General features: G+C 36.0%; 3 protein-coding genes across 3 annotated transcripts; 2 read left to right on the forward strand and 1 right to left on the reverse strand.

Moving 5' to 3' along the window:
• Nucleotides 1-7,469: 7,469 nt before the first annotated feature.
• On the forward strand, nucleotides 7,470-11,299 carry LOC112734740 (uncharacterized). Its single transcript, XM_025784190.3, has 6 exons — nucleotides 7,470-8,295; nucleotides 8,576-8,790; nucleotides 9,646-9,931; nucleotides 10,028-10,113; nucleotides 10,211-10,302; nucleotides 10,500-11,299. The coding sequence occupies exons 1-6, from the start codon at nucleotides 7,990-7,992 to the stop codon at nucleotides 10,754-10,756; spliced, it is 1,242 nt and encodes a 413-aa protein (XP_025639975.1). The 5' UTR covers nucleotides 7,470-7,989; the 3' UTR covers nucleotides 10,757-11,299.
• A 94-nt stretch (nucleotides 11,300-11,393) lies between these two features.
• LOC112734738 (kinesin-like protein NACK1) lies at nucleotides 11,394-16,530 on the forward strand. Its single transcript, XM_025784188.3, has 14 exons — nucleotides 11,394-12,032; nucleotides 12,163-12,403; nucleotides 12,525-12,614; nucleotides 12,717-12,817; nucleotides 12,984-13,100; nucleotides 13,251-13,332; nucleotides 13,424-13,491; nucleotides 13,602-13,661; nucleotides 13,744-13,868; nucleotides 13,979-14,177; nucleotides 14,277-14,387; nucleotides 14,488-15,519; nucleotides 15,626-15,945; nucleotides 16,056-16,530. Exons 2-14 carry the CDS (start codon nucleotides 12,166-12,168, stop codon nucleotides 16,381-16,383), a joined length of 2,871 nt encoding a protein of 956 aa, XP_025639973.1. The 5' UTR covers nucleotides 11,394-12,032; nucleotides 12,163-12,165; the 3' UTR covers nucleotides 16,384-16,530.
• Nucleotides 16,498-19,368, reverse strand: LOC112734739 (L-Ala-D/L-amino acid epimerase). Its single transcript, XM_025784189.3, has 6 exons — nucleotides 18,583-19,368; nucleotides 17,934-18,044; nucleotides 17,635-17,851; nucleotides 17,127-17,460; nucleotides 16,954-17,015; nucleotides 16,498-16,833 (listed from the first exon to the last, which is right to left on the reverse strand). Exons 1-6 carry the CDS (start codon nucleotides 19,114-19,116, stop codon nucleotides 16,760-16,762), a joined length of 1,332 nt encoding a protein of 443 aa, XP_025639974.1. The 5' UTR covers nucleotides 19,117-19,368; the 3' UTR covers nucleotides 16,498-16,759.
• Between the last annotated feature and the right edge of the window lie 11 nt (nucleotides 19,369-19,379).

Genomic DNA, 19,379 nt, shown 5'->3' on the forward strand with positions numbered 1-19,379 from the left:
AATGAAATTGTCTCATAAATTTTTCTGCTCCTGAGTTCAAACAGACTCTGATTGCAAGTTGTTTTAAAAGGGTTATTTCAGTAACTTAAAAGAAGGTCATAGATTCAACCCCCTTCTTTAAGCCTTCTATAACCTTCAGTAAATTACTCTTATATGTTTTTTATTATATTATTATTATTATTAGTGTATTAATAGATACTAATATAACTTTTTTAATAAATATGAATAATAATAACAAATTTAAGATTAGATAGAACAGTAACTATATTATATTACAACCAAAAATAATGGATTGGACTCCTTGACGAATATTAAGGATAAATAGGTTATTGACCTTTTGGCCCACAAATGTTTAAATCTTTGAGTATTTGAAAATATATTTAAATTTATAATTTTTTCAAAACCTAGACACATTGATTCTTCTATTTACTTGGGTGTGTCAGATCCAATAAAAAAAATCAAACGTGACTTCCGTTGTACTAACCTGACTGATATACGAATGCATATGTACGAGAGTTTTTAAAATAGAATAAATTAGACCCAGAAATCAATATGTCCAGATTTTGAAAAAGTCAGAGACTTAAATGTATTTTTAAATTCTCGAGAATTTAAATATCTGCAGGTCAAAAATGTGAGTTTTTTTAATTTTAATATGTAATAAGTGTTAGTGTATAACATGGTTATGGGGGTATAGGGTATTTCACCAGACTGTGATGGCTGCGCCAAGCAAATTGAACGGTCTGATGAGGGGAGTGTAATTGGACGGTCCGATTACAGCAATCGGATGGTACACAAATCGGACCATCTGATTTACGTACTGATGTCCACGTGGTGCGCATGCAGCGGGATCCTAGGATTGGCTTCGTTGCTTTCTATACCTTCGAATGTCACCCCCTTCCAGCATCTATCACTCTCTCTCTCATACTCTCCCAAACGGCTTGCTCCCCCGATCCTATATTACTATTTTCATTTTCAACCATTGTTGGACCACAAAACAGCAAAAAAAAATAAAAAAATAAAAACAATGCCCAAAAAACCAAAAGTAAAAGAAGTGAATCTGTCAAAACTTTACATTGTTAATTATTTTAAGCATTTAAATTATGTAAATTTTTATTTTATAATATTTTAATTTAATAAAAACAGTAGTAATAATATTAGATTTTAGTAAAAATATTATAGTAGTACTAATTAGAAATTAGATATGTATGTATGCTATTATTATTATTATTAAGTGTTAAAAATAGTAAATAAAATATAATTAATTTATAAAATTTGTGAATAATTATTGAGCTAAATGTTATTATAAATGTAGTGTTTAGATATTTAATTAGGATTAACAACTTATTATTATTATTATTATTATTATTATTATTATTATTATTATTATTATTATTATGTGTTGGAATGAAATTTTAATTAATATATTTTTTTACTTGTATTGTACTAGAAGTAGAAGTATGAATTTAAGGTAGTTTAAGTTAAATAAAAAAAAATATGAATTTAATAAATTATTTATAATTATTAATAATTGAATTTAACATAATTTAGTGTAATTTAGACAATAAATTAGTAACACTAAATTTAAAATATAAATTTAATATATTATTTATGATTGTTAATAACGTTGGTTTTTAAATAATAATAATAATAATAATAATAATAATAATAATAATAATGTTAGAGGTTATATAAAAAATATATATCAATTTTATAAATAATTTATTATTAAAATTATTCTGGTTATATAAATAGGAAATGAATAATAATTATTTTTGCAAAATAAATAGATTTTAGAGGTGCTGTTGTAAAAGGCACATATATGGATTTTATAAATAATTTGTGATTACTAAAGTTATTTTGGTTATATAAATAGGAAATGAATAATAGCTGTTATTATAACATAAATAGATTTTAGACGTTAGAAAATATATTTTTAATATATGTAAAATAAGGGTTAAATACTTTTTTCGTTCCTAACATCTTGCGTGAAAATTAAAATCGTTTCCGACCTTTTTTCTTATTAAAATCATTCTCAACGTTACTGAACGTTTTAAAATCATCATTTTTCAAATTTTTGGACTAAATTACCCTTTATCATCATCTCTCTCTTTTGCTCTCCTCTGTTTACCTCCTCGGCTCCTCCCTCCTCCCTCTTCCCTGCTCCTCTCTCTCCACCCAAATCTTCAACAACAACAACTTTTTTTTTATTTCAAAAAATTAAACAAAGCTAACGCAGCATCAACAACAATATATTCAGATTCCACTTAAATCTTCAACAGTAACAACTATTTTTTTTATTTTCAAAAAAATAAGCAAAGCTAACACAGAATTAACAACGACAATATATTTAGATTCAAATATCCGTCAACAACAATAACACCAATTCAAATTCAAGACAGAAAATTCAAGAGAGAAGAACGTAGAAAAGAGAGAAGAGGGGAACTCAGAGAAGAGGGGTGGTGTTGCTGTCGTCCATCGCCGTCACAGTTGAGGGAAAGAGGAGGAACGATGGTGCGGGAAGTTACTGTTGCTGGCGCTGTCGCAGCTGTGGCTGAGGATAGGAACGACAGTGATGGAGAACGACGTGATGGCGACAGCCAGAGCTGAAATGACGCCGTTGAAGTCGATGCTGACATGGTTGTCGTTGAGGGCTATGGAGAGACCGGGATTGCCGAGAAAGTGGTCGTCGTGGGAGATGAGGAAGGTGAGGCCAACGTCAATGGAGGAAGGGTTGATGTTGGTGATGGAGAGAGAGAAGAAGGTGGAAAAGGAGGCAGAGATGGTACGGTGGCGGAAAGAGAGAGAAGAAGAATTGGGGTTATGGTTGGGAGGGGGTTCCGAAGAAAGGGGTAGGAGGAAAGGTAGGAAGAAGGGGATCGGAGGGAAGAAAGGGAAGAGATACGGAGACGGGGGTGGGGGTTTGGGGGGGGGTGTTTTTGTTTTTTAATATTATTTTTATTAATTTTAAGGGTAATTTGGTCAAGAAAATAAAATTGAAGTAGAAAAGGACGATTTTATAACGTTTTGTAACTTTGAGGATGATTTTAATAAGAAAAAAAAGATGGGGACGATTTTGATTTGACCTCAGATCTTAGGGACGAAAAAAGTACTTATTAATTATTGTTATAAGCTAATAAATATGAATGTAGTTAATAATATAATTGTTAATATAATTATATTATACTGATAGTTAAAATGAAAATGTGATATTATAGGGTTCACGGATGTTGACATGTGACCACTTAATGCCGTCGGATTTGTACAACCAAATTGTTGAGAGGCATTTACGGAAGACTGGTTTTTATCACGTTTCTCATATTGGAGTCATTCAATGTCAGTCAGCAATGATTAATGCTCTAATCGAGAAATAGCGGCTTGAGACTCACACATTTCATTTTCCGGTTGGTGAGTGTGCTGTGACATTCAAGGATGTGGCGATATTTCTTGGTCTGCCGACAAATGATCTTTCGGTTACAGGACCGATCATGAGTAGTTTTGAGACCTTAGAGGCCAAATGCTTGCACTAGTTTTGGATTGCACCAAGGAAGAGGGATTGTAGAAAAAGTTTCATAAAGTTGATGTGGTTTAGGGGTTTGAAAGATGGCTTAGTCTTGATTGATGATATTCACATTCAGAGGTACGTAAAGTGTCACATAATGTTATTATTTGGGACAATTCTGTTTGGAGACAAGTCGGGTGCAGCGGTACACTGAAAATTTCTGCCATTGCTCTGTAACTTTGCTGGGATCATACAATTTAGTTGGGGATAGGCATGTTTTGCGCACTTGTATAGATCATTGTGTAGGGCAACTCGTGTCAACTGCAAGGAGATGGATGGCCCACTAACACTTTTGTTTACTTGGGTTTGGATCCGTCTACCATTTCTTGCACCGATTTTCGGCAATCCCCAAGTGTTTCCGATTGCAAACAGGTAAAATAAATTACTGTATACCTTGAACAAGTGTAGGAAATTGTATTTTATTTCTGACAAGATTAGTTAACTAAGAAATCGTCTGACGGCAGGTGGTATAACTGGGATCGTGAAAACTGGCCTTCCAGATTTCATTCTCTTGCTCACTATAGGAGGTTGTTGGATGATCTGCAAGAAGGACATGTATGTTGTAAAAAATTGGTACCTGCTTTTATTTGGTCAATGAATTATTTGTTATGTAATCATTTTATATTTTCGATGTGTCCAGTTTGTTTGGCATGCTTATGGCGTTGAACGCATTGAGCCAGACATGATTCTTTTAGACATCTGTCAGCATTTGGTTATTTGGAGTGTCACGGTAGACATCCAGCTTCGAATGGTCTTGAGAAATAGTAGATCTGATACAAGTGTAACTACCATTATACCTCCTTATCTCCCAACAATACTTCTTCTGCATTTTGGTAACCCTGATCAGCCAATCACAACCTGCGCCATATTGTGTACATTTAGCATAGAATGTCATCAATTCCAACTCATACACCCGATAGTCTACATCTCTACAGATGGTATAATCTTTCATTGCCTTGATTACTGCCTCCCTCGAACTGAATTCCATTCCCACTATAAATTCACCATCTACCACAACAGGAAGTTCTGCTACAATTACACCGCAAAATATATATTTTCATAAATAATTATTAAATATATATCTTAACAGTTAAAATTTTTCTATACATTATAAATAATAAATCATTTATTGTCTACACAATAAATTAAATATAAAAAAAAGAATCAAATGCTACTTAATAAATAAATAAATAACTATACAAAGATACAATTTAATAAATTAAAAAAACATACATAAACAATTGATAAATATACTTTAATATATATAATTATAGTCTATATTTTAACTATTTTACCTATATAAAGAACTACTAAATATAATCTATAATAAAGAACTATTAACTAATAAAGTAATCAAATGCTATTTAACAAATTATAATCCACATATCACATATGTTACTCATCTTACCTATTTGATCTACAATATCAAACTATCATACAGCTATCTTTCTTTACATACCTGCATTCATATATTGAGAAAATTCTGGTGCATGCATAATCTCCAAATCCAACGACCGCATAAAAGAAGGTTCCTCAAACGGATGCTAGTTTGCTAGTGCATTTGCAACCTCTGCACATCTGCGTTCATAGTGCCATCAGTTTCATCTTCGTCTTAACCTGGACCAACGATCTCATAGTTATTTTTAAATTCTTCCTCGCTATCACTACTATAATCTTCCAATTCAATATTTCGGTCCGTTTCAGATTACTCAAACTCAATATACAGCTTGATGAACGACATTCGGTAGCAATTTTCAATATACATTGAAAACATTTCATGTATACTCGCTTCATCCGTCACATATTTAGTTTGAAATTGAACAAACCCACCAAACACAGATAAATGATACCTGTACAAAATATACGATACTCTCCTAGATATTTGAGAATCTATCTTCTCACAAATCACACCTTTTAATTCCTCAAATGACAATGTGAACGGAATAACATCTAATAGATTCTCACATACAAATTGAACTCTTTCATATGTTTGTAATAAAATCTATCCATAATAATATATTTTTAACATAACTCTATCATCCATGATAATATACGTATATAAAATACTCTCAATCTCACTATTATTTTTTCTGAAAGAATGGAGAAGAAGAACGAGAGGAGAGGAAGAACATGACTTCCTAAGATTTGAAGCATGCGATGAAAAAGAAGAAGCGAAGAGTTTTGGAAAATTTAGTTTATATACAAACAAATAAATAGGACGGTCCAACCGCTTGCTGTCATTTCAAATTTTTTTACAGAATACAAATCGGACCGTTCGATTAGTGTTCTCTCAAATTAAAAATTTTTCTTAGGTTAGAAATCGGTAAGTCCGATTTCGATTCGCCACAAATTTTGCTCCACACAAATCAGACCGTTGTTCGATTTGTGTTCCTCTCTCTGTGCAAAGAAATTGGACGGTCTGATTTCCTTCCCTTAATTCAAAAAAGCAATACTGTCATAACAGTGCATATCTCTCCAAAATTCCATAACCCAGCGTAACACACCTGTGATCCTCGAAACACAACTGTGCGCTCTACCAACCCTTTGAACCTCCCTGAACACAACAAAACAGTATTGCTTCAGCCATATCTCAAATCCACTTAATATATTATACAAAAGTACTCAAAAGCACAATTAAAGTCGAACTTACCAGTATCTGAGGTTTTGCCGAAGGGCCACAGGAAGCCTCCATTGACATCCATTTTCAGCTTGACGGCACTGCATATGGTACTTTAACCGGTCCGATTCGATAACCCGGTACTCAGCACTCCTGCGAATACTGTAGTTCTTCACACCCTGAAGCACTGCCTCTCGGCTTTTGAACTTGTGGCCGACCCGAAACTCTAGCCCACCGTCTAGGTTGTAACCCTCTTCACCCGTGTTAGAAAACGGAATCCTCTCATGCATGGTGTCTAGATCCAGACTGTGATAGTGACTTGACATCGCTGATAGCGTCAGAATTGGGTGAGGTGGAGGCAGCACATGGCGCGCCATAGTCTGGGCAGGCGTCTCTGGCACAAACTCATCCTCATCGCCACCTTTGAAAGAATCACTGTCCGTGCTATCCACCACGTAATCTCTGTCCGACTCCTCCTCGCCCTCCTCCGCCTCATCCACTGGAATGGCGACATGAATGGGCGGTGGTGCGAGAGGTCGATCGTCCTGTATATAGGTCGAGTGTATAGAACCACCACGATCACTATCTCCCACCTCGGCGGAAAGCTCCATTACCTGTTCTGCCATGATCTTCCCATGGATGTCGAACATCAGTCGCACATGCTCGTCCCCTTGAAGTCGGAATAGTCGAAACCGGAATACGCCGTTATCTATGGGTGCTAGCAACCTGTACCCCACCCTTCCGATATCCCTCACTGCTATACCACCAAACTTGCTCAATATCAAACTTTTCAAATCTGACAACGTATTCACAAGCTGAGTTCGAAACAATATCGGATCCTCGTACTCAAATATCACCCCGTTGTCGTCATTTCTCATACGACAATTGGGATAAACAAGCACAATTATGTATACACTGTTACCGGCCATTGTACACTTGTTTTCGTGAGAAAAATGAGATCGAAAAAAGGATAGTGAATGTTTGTGGAGAATACCAATGATTACACATCCTTTTATAACCACAGCGAATTTGTCTTCTTTTATTTCGTTTACACTGTAAACGAGATATACACGTGTCATGCTGACGTGTTGTATCTTGTTTACAGTATAAACGATGTAATTAAAAAATTTAAATCGATAATTAATTTTAAAATTATTTATTTCGATAATTATTATATTTATTTTATTTATTAAAATAAAAAATTCTGTGATCCTCGTATAAAAAAAATTAGCGTCAAAACGTATTTGTCATTTTTCTTTTATTTTAAATTACAAAAAAAAGAAGAAAGGAAACGGGAAACTATATTGTGCGTGAGGGAGCGCGGTACTTAGCGTGCACTTTTGGGACGTTTTGGGTGTGTAAGAAGAGTGTTGTGGTTGAAGCTTGTCTTCTTCGTCTTCCTCTTCCTCTTCCTCTTGCGTTTCTGTTCTTTTCTTCACGGTTCCTCTCTTTGCTTCCACGCATTCCAATCTTCTCTCTCTCTCTCTCTCTCTCTCTCTCTCTCTCTCTCTTCGTCGCTTCCCAATTGCTGATTCCGATTTCTTAGACCTCTTTTCATTTTTTAATCTCTGTTTGGTTCGTCACAAATTCATACATCCCTTATTCACTCCCACCGACAATAGTTTCATTTTTCCCTCCTTTCTTTAATTGGAACCGTTTGTTTCGAGAATCAAGAGTGTGGGAAAAAAAAAAAGAAGAGAAGATTTTGGAATTCGGTCCTTGTTTCTTTTCCATCTGATACTTTCCTCCGTTTTCTCTCTGACCAAAACGGAGGAGTATATAGTACTTTCTTGAAAAATTAAGGATTCGGAAAATGCTGGGAACTGCACTGCAATTTAGGGGTGTTCGCGGTGAGGATCGGTTCTACATTCCGGTGAAGGCAAGGAAGAATCAGAATCAGCGCAAACAGCTTCACAGACCCAAGAACGCTGCTGAACCTGAAACTACTGATTCAGCTCCGAAGACTAAGCTTCTAGATTCCGAGAATAACAATTCCAATGATGAATCTTTGTGTTCTTTGTCAAAGCCATCTCCTTGTGAATCTGTAGAAACTGCTAGTAACATTGATAGGTTCTTGGAGTCCACAACTCCATTAGTCCCCGCACAGTATTTCTCAAAGGTTGATGATTCCTATTCACTATTCACTATTCACTATTCACCTCCTTTTGGTTTATGCCATGATCTTGCTTCTTGATGAGTCCTTTCATAATGCAGACAAATAAATAATATGTAGGTTATCTTTTTTCACATTAGCTCTTTTGGGTTAAGGTACTTAAAGTAGTTTATGATTTGAGCTAGTGTAGGCTACCATGTTTTTGACACTTGTAATTTTGTTAATATAGTCTATATGATTTAGCTTCTGATTGCATTTGTTTCTTTTATTCTGTTTGTGGGTGTAGACAACAATGAGAGGTTGGAAAACTTGTGATGTTGAGTATCAGTCTTATTTCACGCTTGATGATCTGTGGGAGTCATTCAAGGAGTGGAGCGCGTATGGTGCAGGAGTGCCCTTGCTTCTTGATCAGAATGAATCTGTTGTACAATATTATGTACCTTATTTGTCAGCCATCCAACTGTATGGTCAATCTTCTCAGAAGTCAAGTGCTAAGCCAAGGTATTGGCATTTTTTAGTGTCATTCTTCAATATGTGCTGACAATAGGTAACTATGATCACTCGAAATGAGGTTAAGTTTTTGATATGTGCAGCATCTCTTTTATTACCAGTATTATTCTATACGCTTTTAGGGTTTTACTTAGTCTCTTGTGTTTTGCAAAATAACCGTGTGAAACATTCAAATTTGTTATTTCACAACTCTTCATCTTGCCTGATTTTGTAACTCCTGCATCTTTTGGCTTCACTTCTCATCCTCTTTTTTTTGGGACTAAAGTTCTTGGTAAGATAGTGTGTTAATGATTCACTCGTCACTCAAGTTTGGTTCTGTAATTGGTTTTATTCTAACTGTTTAATGTTTATATATGATTTGTTGAAACGAGATTGGTGATCAGAAAGAGTGAATAAATTGTCTGTGGAGTTTGAGGTAATTTGGAGATACAGTGTGAATTGTTGAGAGGACTCTCCTTATATTTGATATGGTGTTTATATGATCAATATATAACTTAATTCCTTATAGACTGTACCGTGCAGGAATGAATCTCTTTTGTGCTTCTGGAAAGAAGTTATAACAGGAGAAATAGAATTAGATCGAGAAGAGCACAACTGAGTGATGTGTCTAGATGTGTGCCTTGTTTGATACCTTGTCAATTTTTACTTCTGCTCCTTCTTCTTCTCTCCCTCATCAAGCAAAGTTAAAATTGTTGGATCTTTTGGGCTTACTTTCAGTCTCTCTGTGGCTAATGATTCCTAATTAGAGTAAACATGAATTATGAATTTACTTTTTCTTTTGCAACTGTAGCTTGTACAATTATATTCTTTAGTGCATAATAAAATTTGATTTTCTTGCTTCATTAGGTACACCAGTGAAGACAGTGATGGTGATTATTACAGAGATTCATGTAGCGATGAAAGCAGTGATTATGAATATGGGAAAAGGACTGATCAGTTTATAGGACAGAGTAGTCAATATCTTACAGGTGATGTTTCTTTAGGAATGAGCAGGCTTTCTGTACATGATAAGCCCAATACAATACAAGAAGGCTTTTCCAGTGATGACAGTGAAACTGGAAATCCTCAGGATCTAGTTTTTGAGTATTTTGAACCAGATCCTCCTTATAGCCGTGAACCATTGGCTGACAAGGCATGTACCTTATATCGATCTTTATTACCTTGTGGCTTGTTTGGCCTAAATCTAAATTGCTTTTCTTATGACTTGTACTTCATAATATTGGGACAGGTACTATATCTTGCACGCCACTATCCTGGCCTAAAGTCATTAAGAAGTTGTGATTTATTGCCAGCTAGTTGGATGTCTGTGGCATGGTGATCAACTGCTTCATTTCTTTCCCGTTTTTGTATTTTGGATAGGTGTGGCTTTTGTACTAAACTAGTGAATTAACAATTTTTTGTCATATTCTAGGTATCCTATATATCGAATACCCACAGGTCCAACATTAAAAGATTTAGATGCCTGCTTTCTTACATACCATACACTACATACACCCTCAACAGGTAGTTATGGAACTTCAAGCCTATGTTTGAATTGCTATGGCTTCTTAGTTCTTACACCCTAAGTCATTCTAATACAGCAATACCATTATCACAGCTATTTGCAAAACTAATGTTATGCTTTAAATATGTGAAATATGTTTCTGTTTCATGCAACATTGATTATTTATTTTCATCTTTTTTTCAATTTCATTTTTTAGGTGGTGGTCGTACTCCGGCTCCCGTATTGGTTTATCCCAATGAGATGGATGGCATACCAAAGATTTCATTGTCCACTTTTGCAATGGCCTCCTATAAGTTAAAGGGATCCATGTGGATGAAAAAAGGAGTTGGTGAGGGTCAACTGGTGAATTCCCTCTTTCAGGCTGCAGATAACTGGTTAAGGCTTCTTCAGGTGAACCACCCAGATTATCAGTTCTTTAAATCATGGCGCCGCACCACAGGTGAAGTAAATTAGACGACACGTCATTCAATTCTCTCTGCTACGGCCAAAAGCTCAAATCTCTGTGTTGATTGCTTGGTGTGAAGTTGATAAAAAGTCTATCCATCGATGGAGATTGTGGTAACTTGCCTAAGCAGTAGAAAAGATGATGCTGAAGTGGAATGTTGGTTTATACGGAGGATGGAGAAAAAGAAAACTCTATCATATAAGTGGAAGGCCTTAGTGAAAAAGGTGAAAATCTAATAAAGAAAAAATGGCTAGAGGAAATTGATTAACAGGGAGCATCTCCGGGATCATGCCACCATTTGAATAATGGTTAAATATTTACAAATAGTAGTAGTGATTTCGAAGAAAATGGGTGTTTGGTGTATAACAATAAGAAGGCGCAAATTTGGTACTACTGTATGATAGCACTAATGACTAAACTATGAATTATAATGCTAGTGCTGCATCCTTGACTCTTTAGATGCTGGTCGGTTTGGGATATGAATGTTGTCAAGAATTCTGTGGGTGTGTGTGGAATATTATTACAAGACAACTTATGATTGATGTTGAAAAGCGGTCACTGCTTGTGATTCTCTGCCATACGTTTGTTTGGTTACAAACTGAATATCGCGCACAATAATGTGAACCTAATGTATACAACGTCTTCAGTATTGAAAGCTTGTTACAAACAAGTTCTTCCTTCTTTCGTGGTGGAGAAATTTCAAAACTCTTGAACATGAGTTGCATGAGCATATCATTGTGTTTTTATTTTTATTTTTCCTTTTTTAAAATTATGTTTCAATTTTATTTTTTTAATCTTTTTTCACCAAAAGTGCTTTAAAATGGGTAAAGATAAATAAAAGTTTTTAAAAATAGAAACACTAGTTACATTACATATGAAAAAGAAAAAAGAAAAAAAAATCATTAGATCTAGATATTCAAACCCCGTGGGCCGCCTTATTTCCAATTTTGCATGGATAGCCCCAAAATTAATTGCACTATAATATGCTAATATTCCTTTTTGCTTTTTCTCCCTTAAAAAAAATCTGTGGAAAAGTAAAAGAAAGAAAGTAGCCGTTAGGAGTCCACTGGCTCCCGTAAGAACAAGCGTTGTATTGAAGTCTGAAGAGTGAAGACACATGAAAGCAAAGGCTCATCCTTCCTTCATTTTTTTTTCTCTCTCAAACCCTAAATTCCCGTTTCTCTGTATGCAACTATCATTGTTGCAGACTTGCAGCTGCTATCTTTTCTTCTTCTTGTTCAGAATCTTACTTAAGTTCAAGTTATTGAGCTACTTATAACACAAGTGAGCTTACTATCCTCTTTCCTTATTTTGCTTCATTTCCATTCCTTCTCTTAATTTATTGCTTTTATTCAACTTCTTAATTAGTTATCATTTCGATTAATAATACCTTCTTAATCCCTTTTTTGTTTAGAAAATGACTGTTAGAACACCTGGAACACCAGCTTCAAAGATTGAAACGACACCACCATCAACCCCTGGACGGACAAGAGCAAGGGAGGATAAGATTGTAGTTACAGTGAGGCTAAGACCTCTAAACAGAAGAGAGCAATTCTCTAAAGATCAGGTCGCGTGGGATTGCGTCGATCATCACCGGATCGTGTGTAAACCACAAGTTCCTGAACATGCAACTCAACCAACCTCATTTGCTTTTGGTATCAAATCACACATTGATCCTCACTAAATTTTTCTCATTTTTCAATTATCGGATCAATTCCATGTTAGATAATGTCTTTGTATTTTAACAAGTTCTTGACTTTACTTTCACCCCTGCAGATAAAGTTTTTGGTCCTTCTTGTTTAACCGAGACAGTATACGATGAAGGAGTGAAGAATGTTGTATTGTCTGCATTGATGGGCATCAATGGTACCCATTATAGTTGTACTGCTTCTATCAATTTTCATAAATCGCTTGAAACATAGATACATGAATTATGATAGATCTTTGACTGGAACTATTTCACTGCAGCAACTGTTTTTGCCTATGGACAAACAAGCAGTGGAAAGACTTACACAATGAGAGGCATAACAGAGAAGGCGGTCAATGATATATATAACCATATAATGGATGTAAGTATTATCGAAACCTTCATGTAGCTATCAATCAATATTTGGTGCTGTAGAATTGGATTACTCTTATTTCATAGGAAGAGTATTTCTTGCTCAGTTACTCTAGTTCATGAGGTTTAGATATGACTTGGAAACAAAGCTAAACTTTTGAATCGGATGGATGCAGACCCCAGAGAGAGATTTCACTATAAAAATATCTGGACTTGAAATATACAATGAAAATGTGAGGGACTTGTTAAATTCAGAATCTGGACGCAGTCTGAAGCTTTTAGATGATCCCGAGGTAATCATAGAATGATTTTTTGAGATTTTATTTATGGAGATGGATCTGGGAGTACCTTAGGTTCAAATCATATTAGTTTGCTTTTCATGTTACAATTTATTGCCATGTTTCAGTGAAAATGCAACTTGATATTTTAATCACTTCATGTAGAAAGGTACTGTTGTTGAGAAATTGGTGGAAGAAACTGCAAATGATGACAAGCATTTAAGATATCTTATATCTATTTGTGAAGGTAATGAAACTAACTGCCTTGGCTTGCAATTGAGATGGCCTTCTTTTTCACAAGTTAATCACCTAAATTTTAATTTTATATTTTTGGGCAGCTCAAAGGCAGGTTGGTGAAACTGCTCTTAATGATAAGAGCTCAAGATCTCACCAAATAATAAGACTGGTTAGCTTTAAACATTTAGTCTTCTTTTGTTTCTTTCAAACCCTTGATGCCTCATAACAAATAATAGGGTAATGGAAGTATTTTTTTTTTCTTTTTGGTATATATTGCAGACAATTCAAAGTACACTACGTGAAAATTCAGATTGTGTGAGATCTTTTCTTGCCACACTGGTAAATCGAAATTCCAAACTTGTTTTAACTAAGCACACATTAGTTCTTTATAGGATGTAACAAACTCACTTTGTTGCTGCAGAACTTAGTTGATCTGGCTGGAAGTGAGAGGGCTGCACAGACACATGCAGATGGCACTAGGCTTAGAGAAGGCTGCCATATTAATCTTAGCCTGATGACTCTCACAACAGTGATCCGGAAACTCAGGTCAGAATAGCTGTTCACAATCTTATGAGACGGTCATTTGCGCTTATTTGTTTGTCAGGATCCATGACACGCCTGATGTGATTACTCTGACAACTAGTATTCATCCACAGTGTTGGAAAAAGAAGTGGTCATATACCTTACAGAGATTCAAAACTCACCCGTATATTGCAACACTCTCTCGGAGGGAATGCACGCACTGCCATCATATGTACTTTGAGCCCAGCACTAAGTCATCTGGAGCAGTCGCGAAATACTCTCTTATTTGCTACCCGGGCAAAGGAAGTAACAAATAATGCTCAAGTTAACATGGTAATATGAAGTTCTTGGTTTGCCTCTTTTTTCCTTTTTCCTTTTACCTTTTCCAGATACTAAATCCGTGAATCTCCTGTGTTGAAACACTCTACAAAGGTTGTTTCTGACAAGCAGCTTGTTAAACATTTGCAAAAGGAATTAGCCAGGCTTGAGGCAGAGCTTAGCACACCTGATCAGTCAAGGGAAAAGGATTTGAAAATTCAGCAGGTAAATTGGAAAAGAAAGATGATTACTATGAACAGGTATGATGACATAAGACAGGACTATGTTTACTACATTGCTGATAATATTACCTAATTATATCCAGATGGAGATGGAGATTGAACAACTGAAACTTCAAAGAGATCTTGCACAATCTCAGGTGGATGAATTAAACAAAAAACTTCAGGAGGATCATCACATCTCAAATCAAGTTGAATCACCTCAGTTATCAGTCAAGAAGTGTCTCTCGTACACTGGTTCACTATCATCACTAAAACGAGATAGAATAAGAAACACAACATTAAGGCAGTCAATGAGGCAATCATCTACTGCTCCTTTTACTCTTATGCATGAAATTCATAAACTTGAGCATCTCCAGGAGCAGCTGGGGGAAGAAGCTAATCGAGCACTGGAAGTATTACAGAAGGAAGTGGCATGTCACAGACTAGGGAACCAAAATGCAGCAGAGACAATTGCTAACCTGCAAGCTGAAATAAGGCAAATGTGTGCTGTTAGGTCTGCACCCAAGGAAGTTGAAGTTGGGAGCATGGTTTCTGTAAACAAGAGCATCAGTGCTAATCTCAAGCACGAAATTACCCGTCTTCATTCACAGGGAAGCAACATTGCAAATCTTGAGCAACAGCTAGAAAATGTTCAAAGGTCCATAGACAAGCTGGTGATGTCTCTCCCAAACAATTATCAACAACTAAACAGCGAAGCCTCGAAACAGAGAAAAGAACACAGAAGGAAAAAGTTGCCTCCTTTGGCTTCAATTAATGCTGTGAATCGGCAAAATTTTATAAGATCTCCATGCTCACCATTATCCACCCCTCACCAAGTTTTGGAATCTGATATCGAAAATAGAGCTCCGGATGATGAAGACATTGTTTCAAGTGAGAATTTGCCACCAGAATCTGAGAAGGAGGAGACTCCATCAAAGAATGAAGAAGGGGATAATGTTTCATCCCGGGACAACAATTCAGGTTATCGACGCTCTAGTTCAGTTAACATGAAGAAAATGCAGAAAATGTTTCAGAATGCTGCAGAAGAGAATGTTAGAAGTATAAGGACTTATGTTACAGAGTTGAAGGAACGTGTGGCCAAATTGCAATACCAAAAGCAGTTACTTGTTTGCCAGGTATGTTAGTATCTACTTAAAAATCATTCTGCCTTACCATGAATAGTCTACACTATTATGTCTTGCTATGCTCTTAGTTGTTCACTCACGTCATTCATCTGTACAGGTTCTTGAGCTTGAAGCAAATGAAGCAAATGGCCACAATGTAGAAAATGAAGGTCTTAGTGAACAAGAAGAATCCCAAGTTTCATGGCATATAACATTTCAGGAGCAGCAGCAGCAGATCATTGAATTATGGGATCTTTGTTTTGTTTCTGTAATTCATAGGACCCAATTTTATTTGTTATTCAAGGGAGATCCAGCTGACCAAATATACATGGAAGTTGAGCTAAGGCGTTTGACATGGTTGCAACAACATCTGGCAGAAGTTGGGAATGCAAGCCCTGCTCATGTTGGAGACGAGCGTACGATCTCTTTGTCATCAAGGTATTTTCTTTCTTTCTTTCTTTCTTTCTTTCTTTCTTTCTTTCTTTCTTATATGATATTTTATATCAATGCATCTTTCTTTTATGTTAACTATAAATTTTATGACATAGTATCAAAGCCTTGAAAAGAGAAAGGGAATTCCTTGCAAAGAGATTGGGATCACGTTTGACACTAGAGGAGAGGGATGCACTGTACATGAAATGGGATGTTCCAGTTGTTGGGAAGCAGAAGAGGATGCAGTTTGTGAGCAAGCTCTGGACAGAACCCCATAATCCAAAGCATGTAAAGGAGAGTGCTGAAATAGTTGCAAAACTTGTCGGGTTTTGTGAAGGAGGCAACATATCAAGGGAGATGTTTGAGCTCAATTTTGTGCTTCCATCTGACAAGAGACCCTGGTTAATGGACTGGAGTCCTATAACAAATTTACTAAATTTGTAAGACATCATGACTAATATAAGTACCATCTAAATGTTGTATATGGAAATTAATTTTTGTTTTAAGCTGATTTTTTATGTAAGTAGCATTCAAACTGTTTTGGACAACGCTTCCCAGTTCCATACAATAAAAAACACCTTTCTTTTCTTACTTATTCACATAGTACTTTAGCCACATTTTTGTCTAATTAAAGCAATCTGATCATAGAGGTTCTTGGTAATAGTTCAAGAACCAACTATAGTAATGTTTTTCTTCCCAACCAATCACAAGGAATGAACAATTTGAATTCTTTTTAAGGTGTACATCATTCACAACTATCATATGTTAGCAGCCATGCTAGACTAACTATGGTTGTACTCTCCAAGAAAACCAGAATTTGCTAAGCAAGATTGTCCCAATGAAGGAATCCACCATGTCCCTTCACATTTCTGAACTTATAAGTGGCACCTGAAACTGTTCAAATAAATACCTCAATGTCATCAGATTGCAAAAGACACCAATAAAACAACTTGTTACATAAAACCTTGAATTTAAGAGCTGTATGCCTGCATGTGCATATTACAGGGAGTATACCTTCATAGCCTTCATGAACCGGATCCTCTGACAGCAAAAGTGGTGTATCCAGGTCAATGAACCTAGAAAAGAGTTTGGTTATTTAAAGCTTTAAATAAACAGAAGGAAAACAATATGAATTCGTTCTGAAAACTTAAAGTAGTGTCAAAATCTTTCAACTATAATGTACTTACCTGAAACAACCCAGGCCAGCAGCAAGGTGCCCAGCAAAACCCATTGCAAGTCTTGTCTCAACCATACCACCAATCATCAAATCTAAACCTACTTCTTTTGCCTTCTCAATGAGATTCAGAGCACCGATAACCCCAACTTTTGCCAGCTTAATGTTGATGACATCTGCGAGATTCCTTTCGGCTATTTTGTAGACATCAGCTAAACTTCTGCAGCTCTCATCAGCTGCAACAGACACTCCATATTTTTCTCTTGCTATGTTACTGACATATCCAAGGCCATCCCAATCATCTCTATGAACTGGTTGCTCAAATAGGACAGGTGTGACCCCCATTTCTGCAACAGAAAGAAAAAAGATTCTTAAATCTAAGTTCCATGTCAACTTTCTTAAAATACTGCAATTAACAGAAGTTTGCACAAGCTAAGTAAATTGGTGCATGTGTGCATTTTTGTTTCTGTATGGCAGCGGAAGTCATGGAAAAAAAAAATTCAACTAGGTGAGCTTTTAACCATTTAATTTCTCAAGAACTTCCACTGCTTCCTCAGAGTTATATCCCTCATTAGCATCTAAAATAAACTGGCATTCAGGGTGGGAAACCCTTATAGCTTGAAGCACTTCTATATCTGCATTCAGATTCTTGCCAACTTTCAGCTTTAAAGTCTTAAACCCTTCTTTGTAGTATTTAGAAGCTAATTTAGCTGCTTCAGTTGGAGAAACAATTGGGATCTGTAGATATGAGTTAGTTTAGATTTCTTTATATGCAAGTATTTCCATTAAAATCTTATCTTTATGATCAATGACAACTTACCGTTATATCAGTGGTTATGGTATTTGAGGCTCCACCAAAAAGCCTCCATAATGGCACACGAATACTATTTGCAACAGCATCAATTATTGCCATCTCCACCCCAGCCCTAACCTTTAACATTACATAAATCCCAACTGAATGAAAATAGCTTTATTGCTATAGTAGTATTAAGAGGAAATTATGGAGTATGAAGGAAAAAGGTTGAATTATCCTTAAGAAAGCACCAGGACAAGATTCATTTTCCTTTGTACATTTTGATATTGATTCCTGTGCAGGAAAAGCTAGCAACTTTCAAACAATCTAAGCTACCTTGAAACAACACATTTTCTCAAAAGCAACCAAAGACAAGAATCAAAGCAGAAATTTTAGGCGCAAAAAGCAGGGCATAATGGCAAAAGTCAACCAAATAAATACAACAAAATACAATGCCTAATTGAAGACTAAAACTTTCTCAAATTTTACAAGTCTCGTTTCATTTCCTTAATTACCAATAATAAGAAGGATCGTAGTTAATTCAAAGCCATATGAATTCATGTAGCAAAGGGGCATGCAAAACGTCCCTTTCAAAAGTACAAAAGGAAAACATTAGAATGAGTAGAAAAAATTAATATGATGATGAAGATGATGAGTTTAACTGAATGTCACTCACAGAAGCAAATTCATGGCCAGGAAGAATAGCAGCAATCTCCTCCAACATGGAACCCAGTGTCAGTGAAGGACATCTCCTGAGAAAGGCACATGCCTCAGAAGCCTTGGCCATGGCAGTTTTCTGGTCCTCAGCAGTAACAAAAGGCAGAATTGGTGCCTCACCCCAACCCACAGAGCCATTGCCGAGCTCAATTCTAATGGCCACGTTCTCTACCATCTCCAACCTTGATGATGCAATGGTAAAAGGTGCAATCAAGGGCACGTTCAGTGGCCTGTTCTCTGCTCTGTGCACATCAACAGTGAAAGTTTCCATCAAATTCTTGAAGCCAAAGGTGATGGGCGCTGCTGCTGTTGCAGGTGCAGAAGAAGAAACCATGATTTTGGAGAATAAAGCACGGGACTTTTTGGCAAAGGAAGTTGGAAAATTGATGGAATTGGAGTTGTTGGAATTGTTGGCGAAAAGGGTAGGAGAGGGTGTGATGAAAGTGTGGGATTTTGAGTATTTGGGATGGAACCGCAAATTAGGTGAGTCCATTTGATGAAGTGTGTGTTATGTTATGTTATGTATTGCAGATGTTGAGCTTAGAGTGTTTGAGAGATGAGAGTGTGAATGAATCAGAGGAGAATTCTATACATAAGAAGATGCCAATGATGATTATTTGTAATTGTGTCCGTCCTATGATATTGTTTACTCTCTTTCACTTTGTCTCAAGTGTGTACTATGTACTATATATTATAGAAAATATCATTCATGCATATCACATGGGGACTGTGGAGATAATAATATATCATACAGGT

The sequence above is a fragment of the Arachis hypogaea genome, chromosome 3 (genome assembly GCF_003086295.3).
Source record: "Arachis hypogaea cultivar Tifrunner chromosome 3, arahy.Tifrunner.gnm2.J5K5, whole genome shotgun sequence".
In the NCBI taxonomy this organism is placed as follows: Eukaryota; Viridiplantae; Streptophyta; class Magnoliopsida; order Fabales; family Fabaceae; genus Arachis; species Arachis hypogaea.

Bases quoted from the DNA above. Each gene is read 5' to 3' on its own strand.
- LOC112734740 (XM_025784190.3), top strand. From the start codon at position 7,990: ATGCTGGGAACTGCACTGCAATTTAGGGGTGTTCGCGGTGAGGATCGG. The intron at 9,932-10,027 runs GCATGTACCTTA...ATATTGGGACAG, and splicing joins GTGAACCATTGGCTGACAAG to GTACTATATCTTGCACGCCA. The intron at 10,114-10,210 runs GTGATCAACTGC...GTCATATTCTAG, and splicing joins AGTTGGATGTCTGTGGCATG to GTATCCTATATATCGAATAC.
- LOC112734738 (XM_025784188.3), top strand. From the start codon at position 12,166: ATGACTGTTAGAACACCTGGAACACCAGCTTCAAAGATTGAAACGACA. The intron at 13,101-13,250 runs GTAATCATAGAA...CACTTCATGTAG, and splicing joins AGCTTTTAGATGATCCCGAG to AAAGGTACTGTTGTTGAGAA. The intron at 13,869-13,978 runs GTCAGAATAGCT...ATTCATCCACAG, and splicing joins ACAGTGATCCGGAAACTCAG to TGTTGGAAAAAGAAGTGGTC.
- LOC112734739 (XM_025784189.3), bottom strand. From the start codon at position 19,116: ATGGACTCACCTAATTTGCGGTTCCATCCCAAATACTCAAAATCCCAC. The intron at 18,045-18,582 runs GTGAGTGACATT...GTAATGTTAAAG, and splicing joins CTGGCCATGAATTTGCTTCT to GTTAGGGCTGGGGTGGAGAT. The intron at 17,852-17,933 runs GTAAGTTGTCAT...TCATATCTACAG, and splicing joins CCATAACCACTGATATAACG to ATCCCAATTGTTTCTCCAAC.